Source organism: Carassius carassius, chromosome 2 (assembly GCF_963082965.1).
Source record: "Carassius carassius chromosome 2, fCarCar2.1, whole genome shotgun sequence".
Taxonomy (NCBI): domain Eukaryota; kingdom Metazoa; phylum Chordata; class Actinopteri; order Cypriniformes; family Cyprinidae; genus Carassius; species Carassius carassius.
In genome coordinates, this window is record NC_081756.1 from 43446299 (window position 1) to 43471342 (window position 25044).

General features: G+C 39.2%; 1 protein-coding gene and 1 pseudogene across 1 annotated transcript in view; one reads left to right on the forward strand and one right to left on the reverse strand.

Moving 5' to 3' along the window:
- pkd1l2a (polycystic kidney disease 1 like 2a) overlaps positions 1-3657 on the reverse strand; it is a 29206-nt gene extending 25549 nt beyond the window's left edge. Inside the window, exons 1-3 of the mRNA XM_059516953.1 lie at positions 3251-3657; positions 1274-1432; positions 1001-1192 (exon numbers count right to left, since the gene is read on the reverse strand). Of these exons, the coding sequence (XP_059372936.1) occupies positions 1001-1192; positions 1274-1432; positions 3251-3635 (736 nt within the window). The 5' untranslated portion in view covers positions 3636-3657. The remainder of the gene's footprint in view (positions 1-1000; positions 1193-1273; positions 1433-3250) is intronic.
- A 12988-nt stretch (positions 3658-16645) lies between these two features.
- On the forward strand, positions 16646-24124 carry LOC132099085 (beta,beta-carotene 15,15'-dioxygenase-like; annotated as a pseudogene).
- The last annotated feature ends 920 nt before the right edge of the window (positions 24125-25044 follow it).

Here is a 25044-nt window from a genome sequence, read left to right on the forward strand (position 1 = left end):
TAACATTAATCACTATATGCTACTGAATACACAATTGTACATGCTCAAATAAATCATCCCTCTGTAAATATTGAACTGAAGCATACATTTGGTTATAATTTCCTTTTCAAAGTTAAGAAGCATGTAATCTGATAGTTGTTGAGTGCTTTTGTAAATGGTGAGAAGCTTTTTGCGGTGTATACCCTGTATGAAAGAAAGAGCGCTCTGAAAAAGTCCATACTGTTCCCCATTAATAAAACACGGTATATGGGTTTGGGACTGGTTGCATAAAACACTTTTTCAAATATATAATAAATCTTAAGTGACAAGCCGGAAATCATCAATGTTCTTTATTGTTTATGGCACTTTCCACAAATGGGGTACAAAAAGGAGCATGCCATTAAAAAAAAAATGAACAAATAAAATCTATTTTTTACCAAATGGTTAGTAAGACATTTGTAACACTTTGCTGTTGATTGTAAACCTGTTGAATTCAAACAAACTGTTATATGCAGATTTTTGGAATTTCAACCCAATTACCAAAATTTGGAAATGTCTAAATACAGTTAAAACTCTGATTTGTGTAACTATAGGGAATAAAACTGTAAGTAAATATAAAAATCAGGGTTTCTGTCATTTAGTTTGGGAGCAAATGTTTGTTTCTAGTTATTTTTTAATAAAAAAAAAAACTATATTTGTTTGTTTATTTTTTTAGCTTGGGTAATAAAGTTGAATTTTTGATCTTAATGCAGTCAGCAACAATATATATATATATTTGGACAAGCCAAAGACCCCATTTTAAGGTGGATATATATATTTAATGTGTTTAAAATAAGCTCCTTTACACTGTATCTTTATTTTGTTAGATATCTTACATATTATATAATAACATAGTTCTCTCAACAAAATGGCACTCCTGGATCCAAAGTTTTTTTAAGATGTCATGGAACACCAAGGTATAACCTACTCATGGAAAGTATCAGATAGGAGTGGAAAAGCTGGAAACTTTCACTGGATGTACCTGAGACAGTATCTACTATATCCACCCAGCTGCACTCCTCCTGCTGTGGAGATGCATGTGAGCGAGCGTGGCTGCTCCTGCAGTAATGCACCGTCTTCCTGCCGTAGAAGCTGTCATCAATCTCTATCACTTGACCAGAGCCACACTGAAGCGTAGCATTATGATCGGCACAGGCTAAAGAGCGCCCAGACTCTAAAAAACACCAATCAAATACCAACTTTAACCAACCAAACCAAATCAAAAAGGTATTTTCATATGAAGAAAGAGACCAACCAGACTCGCAGATGAAATAGAGCTCCTGGCTACAGTTACTGGCACTTTCCCACTGAAATCCAGAATCTCTCTTTATGTAGCCACAGGATGCATTCAGCAAGGGCTCCTGGAGCCAGTTGGAGTAACTAACATCTGAACCATCCAACCAGGACAAGGGACCTGAGAACAAAATGTATCAAAATAAAACAAGTTAAATTTTTTATGTCTTGTTCAGACCATGAAGAAGAATAATCAGGCAACTATTTTAAGTAAAAATACAGGTAACACTTTCTATGAAGCCCGTATTTATAAAACATTATAAGGGTATTCTTAAGGCATTATAATGAATTCATAATGCATTATAAAAAAAAAAGTATAATATGTTAAATCAACTCTTCAACAATTATGATGCATTATAATACTTACGTATTTGTGGTTATACGTTTAAGACTATGATTATTTATAACACACAATGAACACCATATTAAATCTACTTCATTTACAGTATAATGGACTGTATCATATCTTGACATTGTTTATTTAAGATCTGCACAGTATCTTACTACAGCTTGTGAGTGGTTAGATGTTGAGTGTTATTTGAGTGTTTCCTGTGGAGCTAATGTTAATTAATTGATGTGAGTTTAATACTCCAACTGAAAAAAAAAATCATTGTTTTATATGGTTACATTTTATTTTGATGGTACCCTTTAGACAGCTGTTGATAAGCAACTTTGCAACTACATGCCAACTTATCTGTTGGTTGACCATCAAAATAAAGTGTTAACATATATTTACAGTAGGAGACATACTTATACTCCATTGACTGCTAGTTGATATGTAGTTGCAGAGTTCAACAGCTGTCTAAAGGGTACCATCAAAATAATCAAACTGATATTACAATAAAAATACTTCAAAGCACATTCATCTGATCTGATATATGATCTTATGGCTGTTTGAGAGAATTTATTATTATTATTATTATTATTATTATTACTTCTACTACTAATCATAGCATCAGAAAAATCGCAAGATATGAGACTTATAATACATTATAACTATGAGAAATATAATCCATTGTAAAAGTGGATGCAATGTGTTCATTGTGTTATAAAGCATCATACTCTTAAAAGCTATAGCCACAAATAAGTAAATATTATAATATATTAAAACTGTTCTTATGAATATTCATGACATGATGCAACAAATTATCATTTTTTTATACATTTTTTATAATGTCTTAAGAATACCTTTATAATGTATTATAAATACGGGCTTCATAGAAAGTGTTAGTGATGTGATTAGTGTATGTGAAAAAAGGTATACTTAAATTTTGCAAATGTAAATCCTGTAAACCATGGAGCTTTCTACTCTTTTATATAATCTAAGGTGTTGGACTTAAACAGTGCAGCAAAAACTGTATTCTCTTTGCCTCAGTGAATAAAATAGCCTTCCACAGAAACAAAAAACAAATCTAACAAAAGGGGACAAAGCAATAAAGGATGCTTTTTATGTGCCTGGTAAGGTCTTTGTAAAGCCGTAGATGGGTGTCAAGCCATAGACCCATTAATAACCTGCTGCTCTGTAGAGATAACACAAGTTAGCTGGTAATAATGGTGGTAATGAAAAATAGTTTGCTTGTGCATGAAACACAGCTGACAAAAGAGATAAGACTTTGTAACAGTCAGAGTATTGTCAGCTTATTCTGATAAGGTATCACTGACAAGCAGGGACACACACATATATATTAAAATATCATTGTTACTATGTGCAAATATTTCCACATAGTGACGTTCATTGTGTCATTTGCATCATTAGACTATTTTTATACAATTCATACAAATTATTTAAAGGTGCAGCTTATAATTAAAACATATTTTTTTTAATAAAACTTAACTTAATGTTTAATTTAATCACCAGAGCCAGAAACATCATGGTTGTAAAACAGTAAATAGCGTATATATTGTCTTAGAGGCATAGTTAGGAAAGTTTTAAACATACCTTCAGCAGCAGCAGAGTCCAGAGTGAGGTTGGTGGAGGCAGGAGCGAGTCCTATCCACCAGTCCTGCTTCTGCTGCAAGTGTTTTTGGAGAAACTGTTGTGTTTCATCATTCTGGATGAAGGATAGATGCCCACCGCCCCGCTCACACCAAGCTTGAGCACTAAAGAAACTGCGCTGCAGAGCCACAAACTCATAGCAGGAGCTCTCAAAGGCCTGCTGGTGCTCTGGACAGGAAAGAACCTCCTCATCATCACTCCAGATTGAGATGACATGAAAACTCACTATTAGAAACAGAGTGTAGAGAGTGTGATTGTCCATCCTCATCCTTAACCTGTACATGAACAGAAGCAGCCTGAGTCCTCTGCATTTAAAGGCCGTTGACATCCGCCCCCAAAATGTGAGTCCAATGTCATCAATAGAATTTAATCACCAACAATAGCTTGATGGCTGGCCTTTGTGATGTCCTCTTAGATGCATTAACATAAAGCAACCCACTTCATTGTGCCCCTCTGTGTAAATAGCACTGCACAGAACCACTGATGTCTGCATCCACAGCCTGGGCAGAGGGAGATAAGACAAGCATTGAATCCTAAAACAAAGCTGGCATTTGATCATCAACCACGATTTCTTTTTCTAACACAGATAGAAATGGAATCAGACTTCAACTTGTCGTTTCCGATGTCCATTCAATAAAAATCTGAAATAGAATTCCATACATCTTCTGGGGAAAAATGCTGTGTGGCTGTGCACAATCAAGTCATTATGACAAAACATAATGGTTGCTAAGGTGCTCTGTGTGTGTTCATCATGTTGCTGTTGCATACCATTTCAAGTCAAAAGAACTCAAGTTTATGTGACATTCTGGTCACTATGGCTCAGGTTCATGTATTAGATATTTTCATCTGTTTTGTTGTCTGCCCTGCAAAACAATCAATCTGACTGCTCGGAAAGCAAATGTTAAAATACTCATTTGAAAAAGTATAAAACGTATTAAAATTATAGCTTAAATGTTTTTAAATGAAGTGAATTTTACTGAAAAACAACTTTCTGTGTAAAGTTATATCTAATTTTATAACTTTGTCATCATTGACAATGCAATACCATTAAACCTAATATCTTTATTTAAACAGCTTCATAGCTCGAACAATAACAGAAAAATAAATGTAAAAAAATAAAAAAGACAAGGCCCCTTTTTTTTGGTAATCAGCAGGAGTGAGATGCTCTGTTTTCCTTTTAACATGCTCCTGATGAGGACAGATACTCCCTGTGGGGACTTGGTGAGCGAATCTGCTCCTTATGACAAACATGCAGGCATATCCATTACCTTTGGAGTCCTCCCTGCGAGCTATTAGCAGGCATAGGTACTTGTGGAGACATGGTGGGAGAAGTACTCTGTGTGGGGAATTGTTGGGAAAAGGCATAATCTTTGAGGTACTAGGGGGCACAGGTGCTCCCTGTGTGGTCTTAGCTGCCACAACTGCTTCATGTGGAGACCTGGCAAGCACAGATGCATAATTTGTTAAAGAGGTCGGAGGCTTCTGTTGCCTCACATGTTGCCTCAGAATTTTAAGAATCAGTTTCTCTCTGTGTGAGGGTGTGTCACGGTTCATAGATCTGTGTGTTCATTCTGCATGTCTGTTTTCTCGTTTCTGTCTGATTGTTCATTCAGCATTGCTCCGGCAATCATTGGGCTGATGAGCTAATCAGCATGGCTGCACCTGATGCTGGTTCTGTCCTGTCTTTATCTGTCTTGTGGTTGTTACTGCATGTTGTCAGATCGTTGTTTGTGTTTGTTGATGCTGGTCTTGCTCTCTGTCCTCAGATCACTCTTCTTGCGCTCTGCCAAGGAGATAGCTCAGTGTGCTTCCACGCCTGTTCCTAGGAGAATTCTCTGGGTTGGTTCGGGTCAGTGCCTCACAGTCTCCGTGTTACAGAGACAGCTCTCCAGCTCACCGATTCACCAGCTCACCTGTTCACCAGCTCACCTGCTCTAGTTTCTTGTTCCCTGCTGTTTGCGTTGTGGCAAATAAACTGTTTTACTTGCAATTGGATTTTGTGTTCTTTTTCGTGACAGAACGATCTGACCAAGATGGATCCAGCAAGTATGGCAGAGCTGAGAGACATTCTTACCAGTAGCAATAGTCGTTTTGCACAGCAAGAGGAGCAAATCATGGCTACTGGTCGTGCAGTGCAGGCACTCGTCACGCAGGTCTCTGATCTCACCACTCAGGTCAGACAGTTAAAACCTGAATCTGCCCAACAACCCACTGCGCTTAATCCTCCGACGTTTCCACCTGTGGATATCACCAACCGACGCATTGAGCCTCGTATACCGCCTCCAACTGTTTATTCCGGTGAGCCCCTGTTATGTCGTTCATTTTTGACCACTTGCTCTCTTCACATTGCTCTCCAGCCTTCGTCTTTTCCTACAGAGGAGTCCAAAGTGGCTTTTATCATAACTCTGCTTTCTGGACGAGCGGCTCTCTGGGGAACAACGGTGTGGGTACAAGGACACTCTTGCTGTTCTTCATTCCAATTGTTTTCTGAGGAGCTCAGGAAGGTTTTTGATCGGGCTGCATCTGGTAGGGAGGCGGCAAGGGAATTGGCGGAGTTACGCCAAGGAGATCGGTCGGTTACGGATTATTCTATTGAGTTTCGAACATTGGCGGCAGAATGCAACTGGAACCAAGAAGCGCAGTGGGACATGTTTAGGCATGGATTGGCCGACCGGATCATTAAGGAGATTTACACCCTGGAATTACCCACTTCACTCGACGGATTGATCGATCTGGCCATCCGAGTGGACACCAGACTACATCAGCGTGACCAGTTTGCAGCCATGGCGGAGAAGACAACTGAACACCGCTTTGATCCAGAACCCATGCAGGTGGGCAGGGCTCACCTTTCTCGAGAGGAGAAGGACAGGCGTAGGAACCTGGGGCTGTGCCTATACTGTGGTGCCGCAGGTCACATCGCTGCACAGTGCCCGGTAAAAACCAGAGCTCGTCAGTAAGGAGGCTACTGATGGGCGGAGTCACCACTCAGAAGTCCTCCTCCCCGGTAACTCTGCTCTCGGTTCAAATACGGAGGGGCCGGGACATTTTCTCTTGTAAAGCACTGGTGGATTCTGGCGCAGAGGGTAATTTTTTGGATTGTGGGACAGCGTCTAAGCTGGGTATTCGTGCAGTTCCACTTAGTCCACCTATCTCAGTCAGTGCCCTCTGTGGTCAGTCGCTTCCACCCATCACTCATGCCACTGAGTCGGTGAGTCTTATCACTTCGGGCAATCACACTGAGACCATTTCTTTTTATTTGACTGATTCCCCTTTGGCTCCTGTGGGTTTGGGTCACCCCTGGCTAGTGTTACACAACCCCAATAAGTCTCATCCTGGAGTGAATATTGTCATACATCATGTTTGTTGTCCGCTTGCTCTTCTGTGTCTTGTTCTGTGTTGCAGGATGAACATGTGGATCTGTTAAACGTGCCCGCGGAGTATCTTGACCTGAAGGGAGTGTTCAGTAAGTCCCGGGCTCCTTCTCTTCCTCCGCATCGTCCTTATGATTGTGCAATAGATTTATTGTCAGGTACTTCTCCGCCTAAAGGCAGGTTATACTCACTTTCCGTACCGGAGAGGGAGGCCATGGAGAAATATATTTCTGATTCTCTTGCAGCCAAGATCATCCGTCCTTCTTCTTCTCCTGCAGGTGCGGGATTTTTTTTTGTGGAAAAGAAAGATGGTTCCCTGCGTCCTTGTATCAACTATCGAGGGTTGAATAGTATCACGGTAAAGAATACCTACCCTTTGCCGTTGATGTCCTCAGCCTTCGAGAGTCTGCAGGGTGCTTCCTTTTTCACAAAATTGGATCTTCGCAATGCCTATCGTTTGGTTCGCATAAGAAATGGGGATGAATGGAAGACCGCTTTTAATACCTCCAGGGGGCATTTTGAGTATCTTGTTATGCCATTTGGGCTCTCTAATGCTCCCGCGGTCTTCCAGGCACTAGTCAATGATGTGCTGAGAGACATGGTTGATCAGTTCATATATGTCTACCTGGATGACATTTTGTCTCTCCAGGAACATGTTCAGCACGTCAGGGTAGTGCTTCAGAGGCTGCTAGAGAATGGGCTTTTTGTCAAGGCGGAGAAATGCATTTTTCACGCACAATCTGTTTCTTTTCTAGGGTACATCATATCATCCGAGGGATTACGCATGGATCCCAACAAAGTTCAGGCTGTGGTAGATTGGCCAACCCCAGATTCCCGCAAGGCCCTGCAGAGGTTTCTGGGCTTTGCCAATTTTTACCGGCGTTTTATTCGCAATTACAGCCAGCTAGCCGCCCCTTTGACTGCCTTGACCTCCGCCAAGATGACGTTCAGGTGGTCTAGCATGGCGGAAGCTACGTTCTGCAAATTAAAGAGTTGCTTTGTTTCAGCTCCCATTCTGGTGGCCCCTGACCCCTTCCGTCAGTTCGTGGTGGAGGTCGATGCGTCAGAGGTCGGGGCTGGTGCGGTTCTTTCCCAGCGTTCTTCCACGGATTGTAAGGTTCACCCTTGCGCATATTATTCTCATCGTTTTTCTCCTGCCGAATGTAATTATGACATTGGTAATAGAGAGTTGCTGGCAGTTAAGCTCGCTTTGGAAGAATGGCGACATTGGTTGGAGGGTTCGGAGGAACCCTTTATAGTCTGGACTGACCATAAGAACCTTGAATACATCAGTTCTGCTAAAAGGTTAAATTCTAGGCAAGCTCGGTGGGCCTTATTTTTCAGTCGTTTTCGTTTTTCAATTTCTTATCGTCCAGGTTCTAAGAACGTTAAACCTGATGCCTTGTCCCATATTTTTGATAAATCTGAACGCCCGTTGTCTCCCGAGTCTATAGTGCCACATGACATCGTGGTATTTGGTATGACTTGGGAGATCGAGTCGAAGGTCCGTAAGGCCTTAGAAGGGGTAACGCCTCCGCCTGGATGCCCACCGAGTAGTTTATTTGTGCCAGAAGAATTACGGTCCGAGGTCATCCGTTGGGGCCATTGTTCCAAAGTAGCTTGTCATCCAGGGGTAAATCATACACTATTTCTTGTCAAACAGCGGTTCTGGTGGCACTCTATGGCCCGGGATATACGTCATTTTGTTTTGGCTTGCTCTGTCTGTGCCACTTCTAAGGTTTCCAATCAACCCCCTGCTGGACTCCTTCAGCCGCTGTCGGTTCCTTCGAGACCCTGGTCCCACATTTCGCTAGATTTTGTTTCGGGACTCCCGCCATCGCAGGGTAACACGGTAGTTTTGACCGTGGTGGACCGGTTCTCGAAGGCAACTCATTTTGTTCCTCTGCCCAAATTACCCTCAGCCAGAGAAACAGCGGTTGCTGTCATTGATCACGTCTTTCGTATTCATGGCCTCCCGCCAGACGTGGTCTCTGACAGGGGGCCTCAGTTTGTTTCCAAATTTTGGAAAGAATTTTGTCGTTTGTTAGGGGCGACTGTTAGTCTTTCTTCTGGGTTTCATCCCCGGAGTAATGGTCAGACGGAGAGGGCCAACCAAGATTTGGAACGGATATTGCGGTGTTTGGTGTCTCAAAACCAGCTTTCATGTAAAGATATTCCTCTCCATTCCGTCTGTAAGAAGCTTGCTCCCAAATTTATCGGCCCGTTTACTGTCACCAAGATTATAAGTCCAGTGGCAGTCCGCCTCAAACTTCCTCCTGCTTACAGGAGAATAATGGGGAACTCACTTATTCGGTAAAACGTATTCTGGACTCGAGGCGGAGGGGACGCGGATTTCAGTACTTGGTGGACTGGGAGGGTTACGGTCCGGAGGAGAGGAGTTGGGTTCCCGCTAGGGACATATTGGATCATTCGCTTATCGATGATTACAATCGCCAGGTAGGTTCCTCTGGAAGCGCCAGGAGGCGCTCCTAGGAGGAGGGGTACTGTCACGGTTCATAGATCTGTGTGTTCATTCTGCATGTCTGTTTTCTCGTTTCTGTCTGATTGTTCATTCAGCATTGCTCCGACAATCATTGGGCTGATGAGCTAATCAGCATGGCTGCACCTGATGCTGGTTCTGTCCTGTCTTTATCTGTCTTTTGGTTGTTACTGCATGTTGTCAGATCGTTGTTTGTGTTTGTCGATGCTGGTCTTGCTCTCTGTCCTCAGATCACTCTTCTTGCGCTCTGCCAAGGAGATAGCTCAGTGTGCTTCCACGCCTGTTCCTAGGAGAATTCTCTGGGTTGGTTCGGGTCAGTGCCTCATAGTCTCCGTGTTACAGAGACAGCTCTCCAGCTCACCGATTCACCAGCTCACCTGTTCACCAGCTCACCTGCTCTAGTTTCTTGTTCCCTGCTGTTTGCGTTGTGGCAAATAAACTGTTTTACTTGCAATTGGATTTTGTGTTCTTTTTCGTGACAGGGTGCTCCCAGTGAGGAATATTTCGGCACAATTGATCTCTTTGAGAACTTGGAGGGCATGACTACTGATTTTGGCATCCTGATGGGCATGCTGCCTCAAATGCTCATGGATCCTCTTTTTTCCTCTGCAAGGGGTTCTGGTTGGCACAGGTGCTCCCTGCATTGTCATGGTGCGCACACGTGATACTTTTAAAGAATATGCAGAAACAAGCATTCCCTTTGGGTTCCTTGTGGGCATGAGTGTTCATTGTGGTACGTGAGCTTTAGGATTTTGCTGCTGTAGTTGAATAGGTTTCCTCAGATATGCTTCCTGTGTGGCCTGAAATTTCCACTGCCTCCACCACTGCCTTCCACCATTGTTGAGAGGTCTGCAGTGTTGCAGGCTCTCCCACTGCTTCAGGGGACTCTAAAGGGACAGGAACTGCATGTCCTGGCATGCACATGAGCTGATTCTGGGGCCAGGTGTGCACAGGTATTGCCTCTGGTGACTCAGCAGGTGCAGGAGCTCCCTCTGGGGATTTGGTAAGTACAGGAGCTTTGGGGACCTGGCAGGCATATGCACAGCTTCTGGGGACTTGATAGGTACTGGTGCTGCCTATGGGGTCCTGGTGTGTGCAGGAGCTGACTCTGGAAACCGGTGTGCACAGGGCTGCCTCTGGTGACTTTGCAGGTACAGGCACAGCTTCTGGGGACGTGGTAGGTACAGGTGCTGCCTCTAGGGACTCAGTAATGTAGTATTGGATGTAGTTTCTTGCATAGACAAGCAGACATCGAAGTGACATTGGGGTTCTGCATTCTTCTATGAAGGAATTCATCTTTGAAATTGTCATTGTCTGTGTATTCTATGTTGTTTTACTTCATTGACAAGAGTTCAGGGGTAAATTAGGACTCTTTGGTGCTCATGGGCACTGACAAGTTAACAAAATCTGGACAATATCAAACTGGCTAAAACATGCCATGGTCCAAGCTTATCATTACCAATTGCCCACTAAAAAGAGCTGCAATGCAAACTTGTTATTGACATTCTGAAAATCCAAATGTTAACCACTTCAGACTCTGTGGCTTTACTAAGAAAGTATGAATAGTCTTTTGTAGTCATTATTGTTATCAGGAGTTATTGATGTCCTCAGCTCATTGCATTTAATTTACTAAATCATTTTCTAATGTTTACACCCTTCAAAGAGAGGTAAAAGGACAGACAAAGGGGCAGCCTGTTCTACATACTTTTGTGAGGTTCGTAAATGAAAACAAAGCAAAAAAAATTAAATAAAATAAAAACTCACTAGTCCACACTAGCCCCCTTTCATATGTGCCAATGGCTGCAAAGTATTTGAAAGTGTGATGTTGATACTAGCTTCATAGCATTTACACATCCATTTCTGAAGCATGTTAATTTAATTGAAAGGGATGCAATACCACACAGCACAATCTCAGTGTGAATGCTAAAATCTGTCAAACTATATAGCAACACTTCTTTATTCTCGGATATAGTGTACAATGGCTTTACAGCTATCAACATTCATTAATATTAATTATTAACTTTTTGCTCTGTGTAATAAACTATGAAGATTGTTTAAATTGCACACAATGGGTAGTACAGATTCTCTTAATGTAATGGATGTTATACTTTTGGGAAATTATGCACTTTTGTCTAGAGATTACATTTTGTAAAATTATACAATTTGTAAAATTTTTGTGTGTGGCTAACATCAGGCATCCAGTTTCTTGGATAAGTTTTGGCTTGATTGTAGTCCTTCTCTCCAACAAAATGGAGAATGTCTCAGCAACACAAAGGAGAATGAAGTCTTGATTAAACTTAGTTTCATAACCAGAATAAATCATTTCCTGTCAACGAGAAACATTCATCTAATCTTTAGAAATCTTAGAAATGTCAATCAATCATTTCATGTCTTTGCAGGTTTTTAGGATACTTGTTATTGTGTGTGCATGGTGAGATTAATGGGTAAGAAATGAAAGGGCGCCTATAGCAGATCTTCAGTGGCTGATCTGAGATTACGGTTATACTAATTTACAAAAACAAGTCAGATCTCATTGATTAAAATCAGTTCAAATCAATTATCACACATCCAAATCCATGGCAGGTTAGGTCAAATAAGACAATATTTAGAAAATGACATTCATTATAAAGATATACTCTCTAAAAATAAAGTTTCCAGAAAGAAACTTGACCATAAAATTATCATGAAAAATCATAATCATAACCAACAACCAGAAATCTCAAATAACATTGTTGGCTTATGGGCCTTTCACACAGGACGCGGTATGTGCGGCGCTTGCCGCTGGGTTCAGCGTTGCCTTCATATACAACGCGATTTGCTCTGCAAATTTGCAGAGTTTTAAAAACTTTTAGCGGGAGCTCTATCATAGTCTGTTGTTCCTTGAATGTAGATATGTCTCCATGACACAGCTTTCCTGACGATGTCCCTATACTACCTCAAACTTGTATCGTACAGCTCAGGAAATTCTGTCACACTAGTGATGTGTCGTTCATGAACGAATCGTTCCTTTTGAACGAATCTTTTAGGTGAACGAATCGTTCTCGTTCACGCTATCCTCTGACTCATATTTCTCGTTCACTGAAGTTCCTCCCTCCACAGCAGCGCGGCGCTATTAGCAGCGCATGCGCAGCTCAGTGAACCGAGTAGCTCCCATGAACTGTTTCATCCTGTCAAAGAGTTACTCAACCTCGAGCCTATAGAGCATCACAGCACCACACCGCCCACAGCTGGTGCCGGAAGTAAAAATTCAATGCAATTTCTGCATTGACATTTGGGGTATAAGCCATAAAAACATAACCATACATGGTAGACTTAAAACCAGCTACGGCTGTACTAAGCGATAGTATATGCTCATATAAATGCAAAAGGATCATGGGGCACTAACCTTGTTTTAATATAAATGCCTTTTTTTCGCGATGTCTTGGCTAAGTACTTCATTACACACAATCCTGAACAATCCCACAGTGATGCATCTGATTGGTGGAGCTCGTGTAACCGTCTGGTTAAACCCCGCAAAGGTCCGTGAAAACTGAAGATCATTAATAAGAAAATAAAATAAAATAAAATCCTGTGTTGCGTTTTTGCACGGTAGACTTATCAGTGCAATCATGATCTCCTTGGCTGCCATGAGTTTTGCAGGGAGGTTGGTAACTTAGCTAGGCTACTGTAGCCTTCATATGGTATGAGTCATATCAAGCATTTTATAATGCCACTGTCAAAACAATATTTAGCCTAGGCATACCTTTTTGTGCATTTACTGAACATTTGTGTAGTGGCAACGACATGTGTTGACGACTGAGCGGTGATTGCAGTCAGGTACAAAGCACTGCACCATGTTGCTGACGTTATTGTTAACAACTTTCACACACGCACACAATATATAAAATACACGATGATAAATATAAAAATCCATACACAATACCTATATAAAACACCATTTATTTACACGATTGTAATTTCAATACATTCACTATATAAAATAAAATCCACTGGAGGAAAAAGTTCGCGCGAGCGGCCATCATCAGATTCGGAAGTCGCTCAAAAGGCTCGTTCGCGGTTGTGGCTTCAGTCGAATTCAATGAGGCGTGGTGGTTTATGGGATGAGTAGTTCCTGCGCTCGAAATGAAAATATGTACACAGTCTTGTACCTTTGACTTTTTTTGGATTTTCTTTTAATTTTTTCACTCGAAATGATATGTTATATGGTTATGAGTTCAGCCGTAGCTGGTTATCCTCACACATGCTCTAAAACTCTTTAGATACGGATTTTTCCGAAAGTCAATGGGAGAAATGAATGGGAAATTTACTTCCGGCACCATAGCTCTCTCGGGCTGTGGGCGGGACTGTGATGCTCTATAGCCTTCGAGTATGAGATGTGACGTGAAAATTTAAAAAGTGACATTAAAAAAGTGGATAAATGCGTATTGGAGACGCGAACCGTTTAAAACGATTCAGTTCGATTTGGTGAACTCTTTCAAAAAGATTCGGTTACATCGAATGATTCGTTCGCGAACCGGATATGACAAACTGCTTTGTTTTGAAGTCTCTTACAACAGACATGGAAGAGAAGACAATGCTGAATAAAGTCGTAGTTTTTGCTATTTTTGGATCAAAATGTATATTTTCGATGCTTCAAAAAATTCTAACTGACCCTCTGATGTCACATGGACTACTTTGATGATGTTTTTCTTACCTTTCTGGACATGGACAGTATACTGTACACACAGCTTCAATGGAGGGACTGAGAGCTCTTGGACTAAATCTAAAATATCTTAAACTGTGTTCCAAAAATAAACGGAGGTCTTACAGGTTTGGAACAACATGAGGGTAAGTTATTAATGACATAATTTTGCAAATTGTGCGAACTAACCCTTTAAAGGCACAATATGTAATTTTTCTGCTTTAAAAATAGCAGATATCACTATATCTATGTTATAAATATTTTTTTGTTGTGTACTTACATTATCCCGACAGTTTCCACGAACTTTAAAATCCGGAGAAAATTATAGTTTAATTAGAAGACACGGAACGTTTCTTTATTTCCGTTTTGACGCCCGTCTATGGCGTCATATAAACTTTGACCCCTCTAGTTTATCTAACTTCCTGCGGAACCCGTCGGAGCCGCCAAATACAAAGGTGAACAGAAGCAAAGACGAGACGAAGAAGAAAAAGTAGTAGCTAGCCTTGATCGAGACTATTATATTTTATATTTATATTGTTTATATTCGTATTTATACCTCAATCAATAACTTAGTTATGGATCATGATTATGCTTTGCCTGCACGTTCTGTGAAGCACAAACGTACGAGTGAAATAAATGACCTGAGAAGGTTTTGGGACGAAGAAGAAACGAGACACGGGTAAATATTGGAGTTGCATTTCCAAGATAGAGAGAGCTTTGTGACAAGCTGAAACTACAGAGAGATGCTTGCATTCTAATAAACAGGTATGCATCCATTCAGCTAACTATATCTATCCGTATATTTTGTGAAACGATGATGTCTTGTGTAAAACGCAGACGGACTAGCTCTCATGAAGAGTATAATGTAAATCTACATGTGTTCTATATCTAGTTGGATAAAGTAGCTTCAAATGCAGTTCACTATCTTGTTCGATATCATAGTATAAACGTAGCCTAATTATAATTATTAACGAAAGGCAACCGTGTTGTTTTTTTTTACATATATTACTACTAACTAGATGGAATATTGATTTGATAGGGGTCTGATAATTCATATATCTCTCCGTTCGAAAATACATGATTGTCAAAATACTAAGGCCGGTGACACAGTGGCTGCGTGCCAGAAGCATGGCGGCTGCTGCTGCTGTAGGTGACATAGAGGGAGACCGCCGACAGACCAGGCTCTTGTCTTCATGACAACAATATCTATACTTCATGTTGAACATAAATATAAAGCCTACTGATAAAGGACACCGTCAACAGTATTGACGGCAAAATAGACTTATGTTTGACAGGTGCAATATTTGAAAATCGATAATTATTTATTTATTTTTTAAATTACATTTGTATCTGAATTTATCTCAACCTATAGACTTTCAAACATCAAAATGTCATCAATTAATATGTATTTGTGTACAAAATTACATATAAACATATTTTCCTATTATATTTTGCCTGGAAACGCTTCCAACACGCGTGCGTGTCGCGTGAAAAATAGGCGTCGGTTCTATTTCTAGCATGCACACATTTTCCGCGCGGCTCAAGCCGCGCCTGAGACACGCGTCTCACGCAGGCAGTCTGCAAGCTCTAACCCAGGGATCCTCAAATCTCGACCTCGAGATCCACCTTACTGCAGAGTTTAGTTCTAACCCTAATCAACCACACCTGAGCATGCTAATCAATGCCAGTTGGTGTCTTCAGGATCATTAGAAAATCACAGGCAGGTGACTTTCATCAGGGTTGGAGCTAAACTCGGCAGTGCATTGGACCTCCAGGGCAAGATTTGAGGAACCCTGCTCTAACCTATTAACATGGGAGCCGAATTAAAAACTGACACGCCACGCAGCTGAGACGCTTGCGCCACGCATCCAGTGTGTCACCGGCCTCAGTTAAAATGAGTGAGGAATGTGGGGAGCGACAGAGCGCGTGTTTCAATGAACAACAACTCCCATGAGCCTACGCTCTTTCCCGACGTCATCAAAGTACGTCTCATGTTATTGTTTTGATTGAGTGACCCCTGGTGGCCAAAAATTCCATACTGCACGTTTAATGTTAGACAGGCAACAATCAAGCCACTTACACTATAGAGGAAAAGGTTTAAATCTTTATTTATTTATGTTTATTAATGTTTATTTATTTTTATTTACTTCATTTAAAAAAAAGAAGTCTCCTATGCTCACCAAGACAGTATTTATCTATTTAATGTAATAAAAAGTGTTATTTTAAAAATCTTTTTTTGTTAATAAATATAAAAAAGGAGAAAACGTACAAACTACGTTAGTGTATATGTGTGTGTGAACAGGTATGCTATATAATTTGTTAAATCTGAACAGAAACACGAATATCTGAAGGCACACTAACTCGACTCTTGACGGAACTCTACAATTGTTATATAATCATCCATAAATGTAAATATACAAAATGTAAAACCCACTTTAACATCTTCAAACAATATATTTATATATTTATTTTTGTGCCTTCTTCTTTTTTTTTTTTTCTCCTTTCTGTCCATTTAAGAATGTTTATATTATATTGCTTTTTCTGTCATCTATTAATCCATAAGTAGTTTATTTAAATGTATTTTGTATGTTTTTACGCACTGTTCTTTCTCTGTTTTTTTTGGACGGACTGTAATGTAGTTTATTATTGCAATAAAAAAAATCGTTCTATAATCTTTCACAAACGCTACAGTGTTCATGGAGTGTATCAGATTGCGCATGCAGCACAGACTATAAGCGTGTGGCAATACAGCCATGTCAGTAGTGAGAGCTCAGCTTCAGCTCAGCATGTTGTCATTTTTCTGGAGAAACGGAGTGGAGACGCCGGAGCCGATAAAAGCAGACGCGACTGGTAAAGTTTTAGTTCAGTGAACATTGTTATGCAAAGTAAGGAACACTGTTGTATCCCCAGGACTTGTTTGTTTGCAAACTATATTGTTTGCGATTTGACATGATCCAGGATTGTTTGGTCATAGCAACAGGTCCATAAGCTCAAACCTGCTCTGGAGCAAATTATTTAATATGAAGAGAAAAAATGATTAAACCAGGAAAAAGTATTTTAAAATTATTTTACTATTTTCTATTATTTTTAATTAGTTAAAATGTTGCTTAATCTGTAATAGCCTAAAAGACAATTTATCTTTTACTCACTGAGATTTATTTGGGAAGGAATAATTATGTAAATTTTATTGCAGTCATATTAGGCTATGAATACAAGTTGTCTGAGTTGTGCATTCATTTGTATGGTGAGCTTTTTTGCGTGTGGCTTTCATGCATTGCTAGAGATGCACACTCACTTCTCAAATCTCAAAATGCTTTTATGATGGACATTTAATTTAAACAGTCAGTTGTGTCAAGATGGTCAAGCCATCCATAGGTTTATATGACTTTCTTCTTTCAAGACGAATACAATCAGAGTTATATTTTTAAAAAATCCTGGCTCTTCCAAGCTTTATAATGGCAGTGGGTGTTACTTTTCCGTATTCCACAGTCCAATAAAGCATGTCCTTCAAATTATTAAAAGTAATTCACATGGCTCTAGGGGGTTAATAAAGGCCTCCTGAATTGAATCGATGCCTTTGTGTAAGAAAAAAAAAAGTTTATACATATTTAAAATTGTATAAACAGTCATCTCTAGCTTCAGCTAACTGTGTCACGATAAAAGGAGCCAGAAGCAAAGGCAAGTCAAAGAGGGGATTTATTGTCCACAAAAGTAAACTTAGGCAGTCTTCCTTCCACTGGCCGTATTCAGCTGTCGCAGACCTGGATAGTAGCACAGGAGAACTGGAACTTAAGGGTTGGCTTGACTTGAGAGTTCGGGGGGCCACCGTGGGCTGCAGGGAGGGCTGGTCGGATCGGAGGATCTCATCCGGAGGAGAGCGAACTGCTGGCAGCAGGTAACTGGGAGACTGGGCAGAAATCCAGTTAAATCACACGACAGGACTCGACTTGACAATACAGGACTGGAGACCACAAAACTGACGGGAAAGAGCTGCAAAGAGAAAATTAGGGAGGGAAGTCAGTGTAAAAGAGGGAAGAGGTGCAGCCCCAATCAGCGTGAGTGACTGAGTCAACAACTAGAGTCAAACCTGGCTCATGACAGTACCCCTTCCCCAAAGGAGCACCCCCAGGCACTCACGAGGATGGAGACTGGCAAGAGCTACGGAAGTCCTCGATGAGCGAGCGTTCTTTAAAAACCTATCTTAAAAAGGGAGATAATGTTAGTCGCACCGCTACCATAATGTGCACCTTAACAATCGAAAAAGGGCCAATAAATTTGGATGCTAACTTGCGAGACGGTGACTGTAGGGGTAGTTTATGAGTGTATAGTCTTGTATCTCGGGGCCTTAGAGTGGTGACGATTGGCAGCCTGACAGATGCGCCTTCTTTCTTACATAATGCATTGTGCACCCTCTTCCAGGTACATCAGCAGCGTTTGATAAGGGTCTGGATGGAGGGGACAGAGACCTCGGATTCTTGAGAGGAGAATAGTGGCAGTTGGTAATATGAAATAGAGATAACCCAGTAGATGACAATGGTAATGAATTATAAGCATATTCAGCCCAAGGCAGCTGCTCACACCAGGAAGTGGTACGGAGCAAACATCCTAAGATCTGATTAACGCGTTCAGCTTGCCAATTTTTCTACGGCTGAAATCCTGACGACAGACTGGTTGTAGCTCCAATCTGCTGACAAAACTCTCTCCAAAACTGAGAGACAAATTGCAGCCCTCAATCAGAGACCATGTCAGAGGGTAGCCCATGGGTCTTAAAAACCTGATCAAATACTGTTAGTGCCATCTCTTTAGCGGAGGAGAGATTGGCAAGGGGGACAAAACGGGCTGCCTTGGAAAAGCGATCAATGACTGTAAGACTTACCGTGTTACCGGTGGAAAGAGGCAGGCTCGTAACAAAATCCAAAGCGATGTGCGACCAAGGACTAGACGGAACAGGGAGGGGGAAAGGCAGGCAGGGAGTTGTTAGACTAAGATTGGGCACAGACTGGACACGAAGCTACAAAATGGCGTACAACAAGGACTAAACGGGCCACCAGAAACGTTGGGTGAAAAACGAAAAACCCCGTGCCGACAGGGGAGGAGGAAGGGAACAATGGTAACAGCGGCCAGCGAGTCTGCTAAATATTTCTCAAGTGCTTCGCGTTCGGGGGGGGACAAGGAATATAGTTTACCATGAGGTGGCATACTACCCGGGACAAAATTGATGCTACAGTCATATGGTCGATGGGAAGGGAGAGAAGCAGCCCGGGAGTGACTGAATACCGATTTCAGATCGTGGTACTCTTTCAGGACAACAAAAAAATCGCTGGGTTCCTCCTGAAACACAGAAACAGAAGACACAGCAGGGACAACTGAGACAAGACACTTGACATGACAAGATAAGCTCCAAGACATTATGGTCCCTTCTACCCAGTTAATTATTGGGGTTATGCTGAGTAAACCAGGGTTCCCTAAAATGATTGCATTTGGGTGAACGAAAAATATAAAAATAAATTGTCTATTAGTAATTGCCGGAAATGGGGAAACTCACCGGAATGAACATGTGTATGACAGTTAGCAGAAGGTAGAGATTATGGTTTATAAAGTTTTAATAACTGTATGAAAGAAAAAAGTCATATACACCTAGGATGGCTTGAGGGTGAGTAAATTATGGAGTAATTAAAATTTTTGGGTGAACTATCCCTTTAATTATTTGATGTTATGTCTTGCCGCCAGTTGGTCGCCACAATGCTGATCATGGTTTTGAGTATTGATATATCTGCCCTTTCCAATGAACATGTCAACATACAGTATTAATCCAGATATTTTTATCTAATCCATTAATTTTTCTGAAGAACCAAATGAGTCAGGGATCAGTTATCATTGTGTTGTTTTCATTTTGATAATCCATTGCATATAAAAATATTACTAAAACTGAATATTACTCAATACTCAGTTTTGGTCCCCCGTCAATAATATACATTTGTTAAAGGCATCAGTATGGTTATTTCATCTTATTTAAAATGTAAATGAAATACGAATAAAATCACATTTTAAAATTGCTTTAAAAACTCTTCTGACAACTGCCAACCATATTATTAAAGAGGATGAATATAAAATGAGAGACTTCTACTTATTATGAAAAATTTTCTTTTTTATTTGCTGTAAAAAAAATAGTTAGAAGATTCAGTCAAACACTGCTGCATAAGCGATGTTTGCTTGCAGAAAAGTTTAGGAAGTTGGCCAGTTGGCCAGAAGAGCAGAGGATATAGCATTCTTACAGGACCATTTGGTTCAAAAGTTATTAGGTAAAATGTACATACAAATTTTGAATTGTCAGAGGCCCTTGAGGGCTTGAGAGACTTGGCACATTGAGACTCACCCAGTATGCCTAATTTCACAATTTGTACAAACAACAGAACTCACTGCATTGTAAACTGATAGGACCATTATTCATCCTTCAAAATGTTGTAATTTTGCATCATCTTGCCTCGTTGAATTGATATACTTTTCAGAGATTTGCTGAAAGCCTCAATGACCTGAATGTCAGAATTCACACATTAAATGGTCTGTTTTTGTTTCTTAGGCTCCATACCACCATGGCTTCATTGGACACTTTTGCGAAATGGTCCTGGTCTGTTCTCAGTTGACTTCATCATACAAGCACTGGTTTGATGGAACGACACTCATCCACAGTTTCACATTTAAAGATGGTAAGTTGGGTGAGAAAGAACCTTTTAAATGACATTTATTGAAAATACTGAAAACACTGTTGCAAAATCTGCAAAAAAGCACATATGCTATTTTACTATATCTAGGGGCGTATTGACAGAGTATTGGATGCACCATTAACAATAAAACTCGGATTATTTTTTCAGGGGAAGTATTCTACAAAAGTAAATTTTTGAAGAGTGAAACATACAAAAAGAACATAGTTGCCAATAGGATCGTGGTGTCTGAATTCGGAACCATGGTTTATCCAGATCCCTGCAAGAATATATTCTCCAAGTAAATGATCATTCCTTCTGGACCTTTTTAATTTTCTATTAAGAGTCCTATAAAAATTATGTGGTTAATTGCTTCATATTGCTTTGTAGATGTTTCAGTTACTTGATGAACGCCATTCCGGATTTCACAGTTAATAATTTTATTAACATCATAAGATATGGTGAAGATTATTATGCATCATCAGAAGTGAACTATATTAACCAAATTGACCCTTTGACACTCAACACATTCGTTTTGTCAACCATATCTCAAGCTGTCAGGCCACTGCGGATAAATTGTCTTTTATTATTAATTTCAGACTAACTACAGAAACCACATCGCCATCAACTTGGCAACTGCACACCCTCACTACGATGAAGAAGGGAACACGTACAACATGGGCACAGCCATCATGAACTTTGGCAAACCAAAACATGTTATTTTCAAGGTGCCTGCCAATGCCACAGGTAACAAGATAAATGTATATTATTAAGTAGACCATGTTGAACTTTAATGCTGTTTTTAATCCTCTCAAGATCTTACGTCATTTTAAAATGAAATATTTTACTTTTTTTAATGATATGAATATGATATGAACTATATATATATATATATATATATATATATATATATATATATATATATATATATATATATATATATATATATATATATATATATATATATATATATATACACAAAATATATAAATAAATAACCAAAGACATAATTATTAGAAGAGGAACAAAAAATTGTTTGATTTGTGATCTTCACAGTCAAAAATGACCAGCATAGGAAATAAACAGGAAATAATCAGCCATGATGAAACCGTTTTTAATAATATCTAAATGTATATCCAAATGCAAAACCTAATAAAAGTAAGTAATTATATGTGAAAATATTCTTATAAGAAACACAGCCCTGTATAATGAAATAGTTTTTCTAATACATGTAGGTCTATTATTTTATATACAAATAAACTGTGAATAATTTAGAGATTAATGTAGTCTACTACCATGAAATCCCCTCAAAGTAAAAAAAAATCTAAATATCTTGAAGAACGAAAGTAGAAATGAAATCTGTTATATTCATTTCATTAAAACAAAAAATGTCACGCTAGTTATCTGGAGTCAGTTTTGACCACTAAATGACAAATAACCAGAAGGTTAAATTGTAAATGGGCTATATTTCAGAAAGAACACATACACAATGTATGTGATTCTTAATGCAGATAAAGAGAAGCCAGCCCTCGATAACGTGGAACAAATTTGTTCCATTTCTTTCCGCTCCACCTTGTATCCAAGCTACTTCCATAGCTTTGGCATGACGGAGAACTACATTATCTTTGTGGAGCAGGCCTTCAAGCTGGATATCCTCAAACTGGCCACAGCTTACTTCAGAGATATCAACTGGGGCAGTTGCCTCAAATTTGACAAAGATGATATTGTGAGCAAAACTTCTTCTGTTTTGTCTAAAATAGTACTTCATCCATTCATCTAAATGTTTTAATAACTGTCGAAAATAGTCTAACAACTGTTCGTTTTGATCACCACATAGACACTCATCCATCTAGTCAGTAACAAGACTGGGGAAAACTGTGAGCACGAAGTACTACGCAGACCCATTTGTGGTCTTCCATCACATCAATGCTTATGAAGAAGATGGCCAATGTTGTCTTTGACTTGATCACATACCAGGACAGCAATCTGTATGATATGTTCTATATACAAAACATGAAGCAAGATGTTGACAAATTTATAGAAACCAACAAGGACTTCTCTCGACCTACATGTCAACGGTTTGTACTTGCTCTGAACGTAGACTAGGTAAAACAGGAAATATAAAAAATGCAAATGTATTATTCTGACAATAGTTCAAATTCAAGTCATTATGTAATTTAATAGTTTATCAGAAAATACCATGCGTTCATATCTTTCCTATAATACAATTCTTAAACTGTTTTCAGATTCGAATTGTGATTTTACATTGAAAAACAAACATTTTCTGTCATGGTATCAGGAAACTCCACCAGACACCAATCTGGTCAGGCTGCAGGACACAACAGTCAAAGCAATGCTGAAGCAGGACGGCTCCATCTACTGCACACCTGACACAACTTTTGAGGGTGATTCCTAAATTCAGAACTTTCACATTTTTTAAAAATCTTTTTTCCTCCTCGTTTTCATTTCTTGCATGATTACAGGTTTAGAATTACCAGGGATCAACTACAAATTTAACAGTAAGAGGTACAGGTACTTCTATGGCACCAGGGTGGAATGGTCACCATATCCAAGCAAGGTAAATATTTCTAGCAATTTAGACATTTGCAGTTACTCAAACCTACTATCTTGCTATTGATGACACCCAAAAAAATTCTTTTTATATAGATTGCAAAAGTGGACATAGCTACCAGGACACATCAAGTGTGGATCAAGGAGGAATGTTACCCATCTGAGCCAGTGTTTGTAGCTTCTCCAGATGCTGTTGAAGAAGATGATGGTGAGTATATTAATAATGTTTCCACATAATAAAATAATTAAAAGCAAATAACTAGTTCAGTCAGGATGGTGTAGGCTGATAGGACTTTTAAATGCAATCTGCAGCAGTCACATCATTTATTACATGGCAGAAGTTGATAGGCCTCTACTGATTTTACAGTCAATGAGATTGCTTGCTCAACATTTAAACATTCTGATTCGGTGTTTGCTGTTAGCTGGTCCTGCAACATGTTATCAGAGTTCATTAAAGAAACTCCAACTCCCCCAGCTCCACCTGTCTAGAGCTGCTACAGGATTTATGTGTCTTAGATGTTCATAGCAGCATGTCTGTGTATCGATTGGAAGTAGCAAGCCCATACTTGCTCTGCAGCAGCAGTGTTGCAGAACCAAATACATCTTATCCATTAACATGCTAAAACTATTAAAAGAGTTGTCATGATTGAACTCTGTTTAAATCAATAGCAAGTTTAGTCACCCGTGCTCTTTGCTATTTGTGTGGCGGCCTACAGTATGTAAAGTGATCCAAACTGGCCAGTTGTGAGGTTCCGTGACTATTAGGCAGCTTACTATTAGTGCAAAGATTTTGTAATTATGCTGTCTTGACCAAACGCAAGTGACTTTTCTAAATTTTCAGGTGTTATCCTGTCTTCAGTGGTTTCATTCAATCCCCAAAAGCCTCCTTTCCTGGTGGTCCTAGACGCCAAGTTCTTTAAAGAGATTGCTCGTGCTACCATTGATACTGCTGTTCATGTGGACCTGCATGGGCTTTTCATCCATGATGTCTAACTAAAATGGACATAGAAAATAATCCAACAAATATATGTTTTTTTTGGTAAAAATATACAGTATATTCATAACCCTATGCAAACATTATTGATGATTCTTTCATTATTGCTAATTGAATTATATTTTTTATAGACATTCTGTAAAAAAGGCTATTGTTACATAGTAACATGATTATATTAAATTATCTGTCCTTAACTTTTTTGTGACAATTGAGAATGTTTCAAGCAGGAAAAAAAAGCTTAAAGCTGTAAAATTATAAATTTATTGTTCCTAATCTAGCATGGCATGCTTTGAATAAACCTGGCATTATATGCTATGAATATGCATTTGTATTTTGCATTTGTAAGTCACTTTTGGAAAAAAGCATCTGTTAAGTGAATTATTTTTATAATTTTATAGACCTCCTTTAATCGAGACTATTTTGACACGTATAATGTAAACGACTAGTAAGAAGATCTCTCCTGAACTGTTCATTGGAATACGTCAAAAATCACAGCATTCTTTTACCCTTATTCTGCATATCCTGGTGTCCGTATGGACTATTGTTCCTTGCATTTTTTTTACTGTTTTCACAGTCATGTGAATATTTGCTGAATATTTGCTCAATATTCAGATATTTAGCAAATTTTTCGCATTTTTTAATTACAGATCACCATTGATCATATATATATATATATATACATATATATATATATATATATATATAAATTACAGTGTAGTTGGTGGTCATTGGTAATATCTCATAAAATAAATATATTTCAGGCAGAAGCTAAATATATAATTTACTTTGTAATGTCAAAATGACATTTTTGTTTTTATTTTCACATTGAAATTAAGAAAAAAAAAATCCTTAGTATTTAGTTGTAGTATATATATATATATATATATATATATATATATATATATATATATATATATAT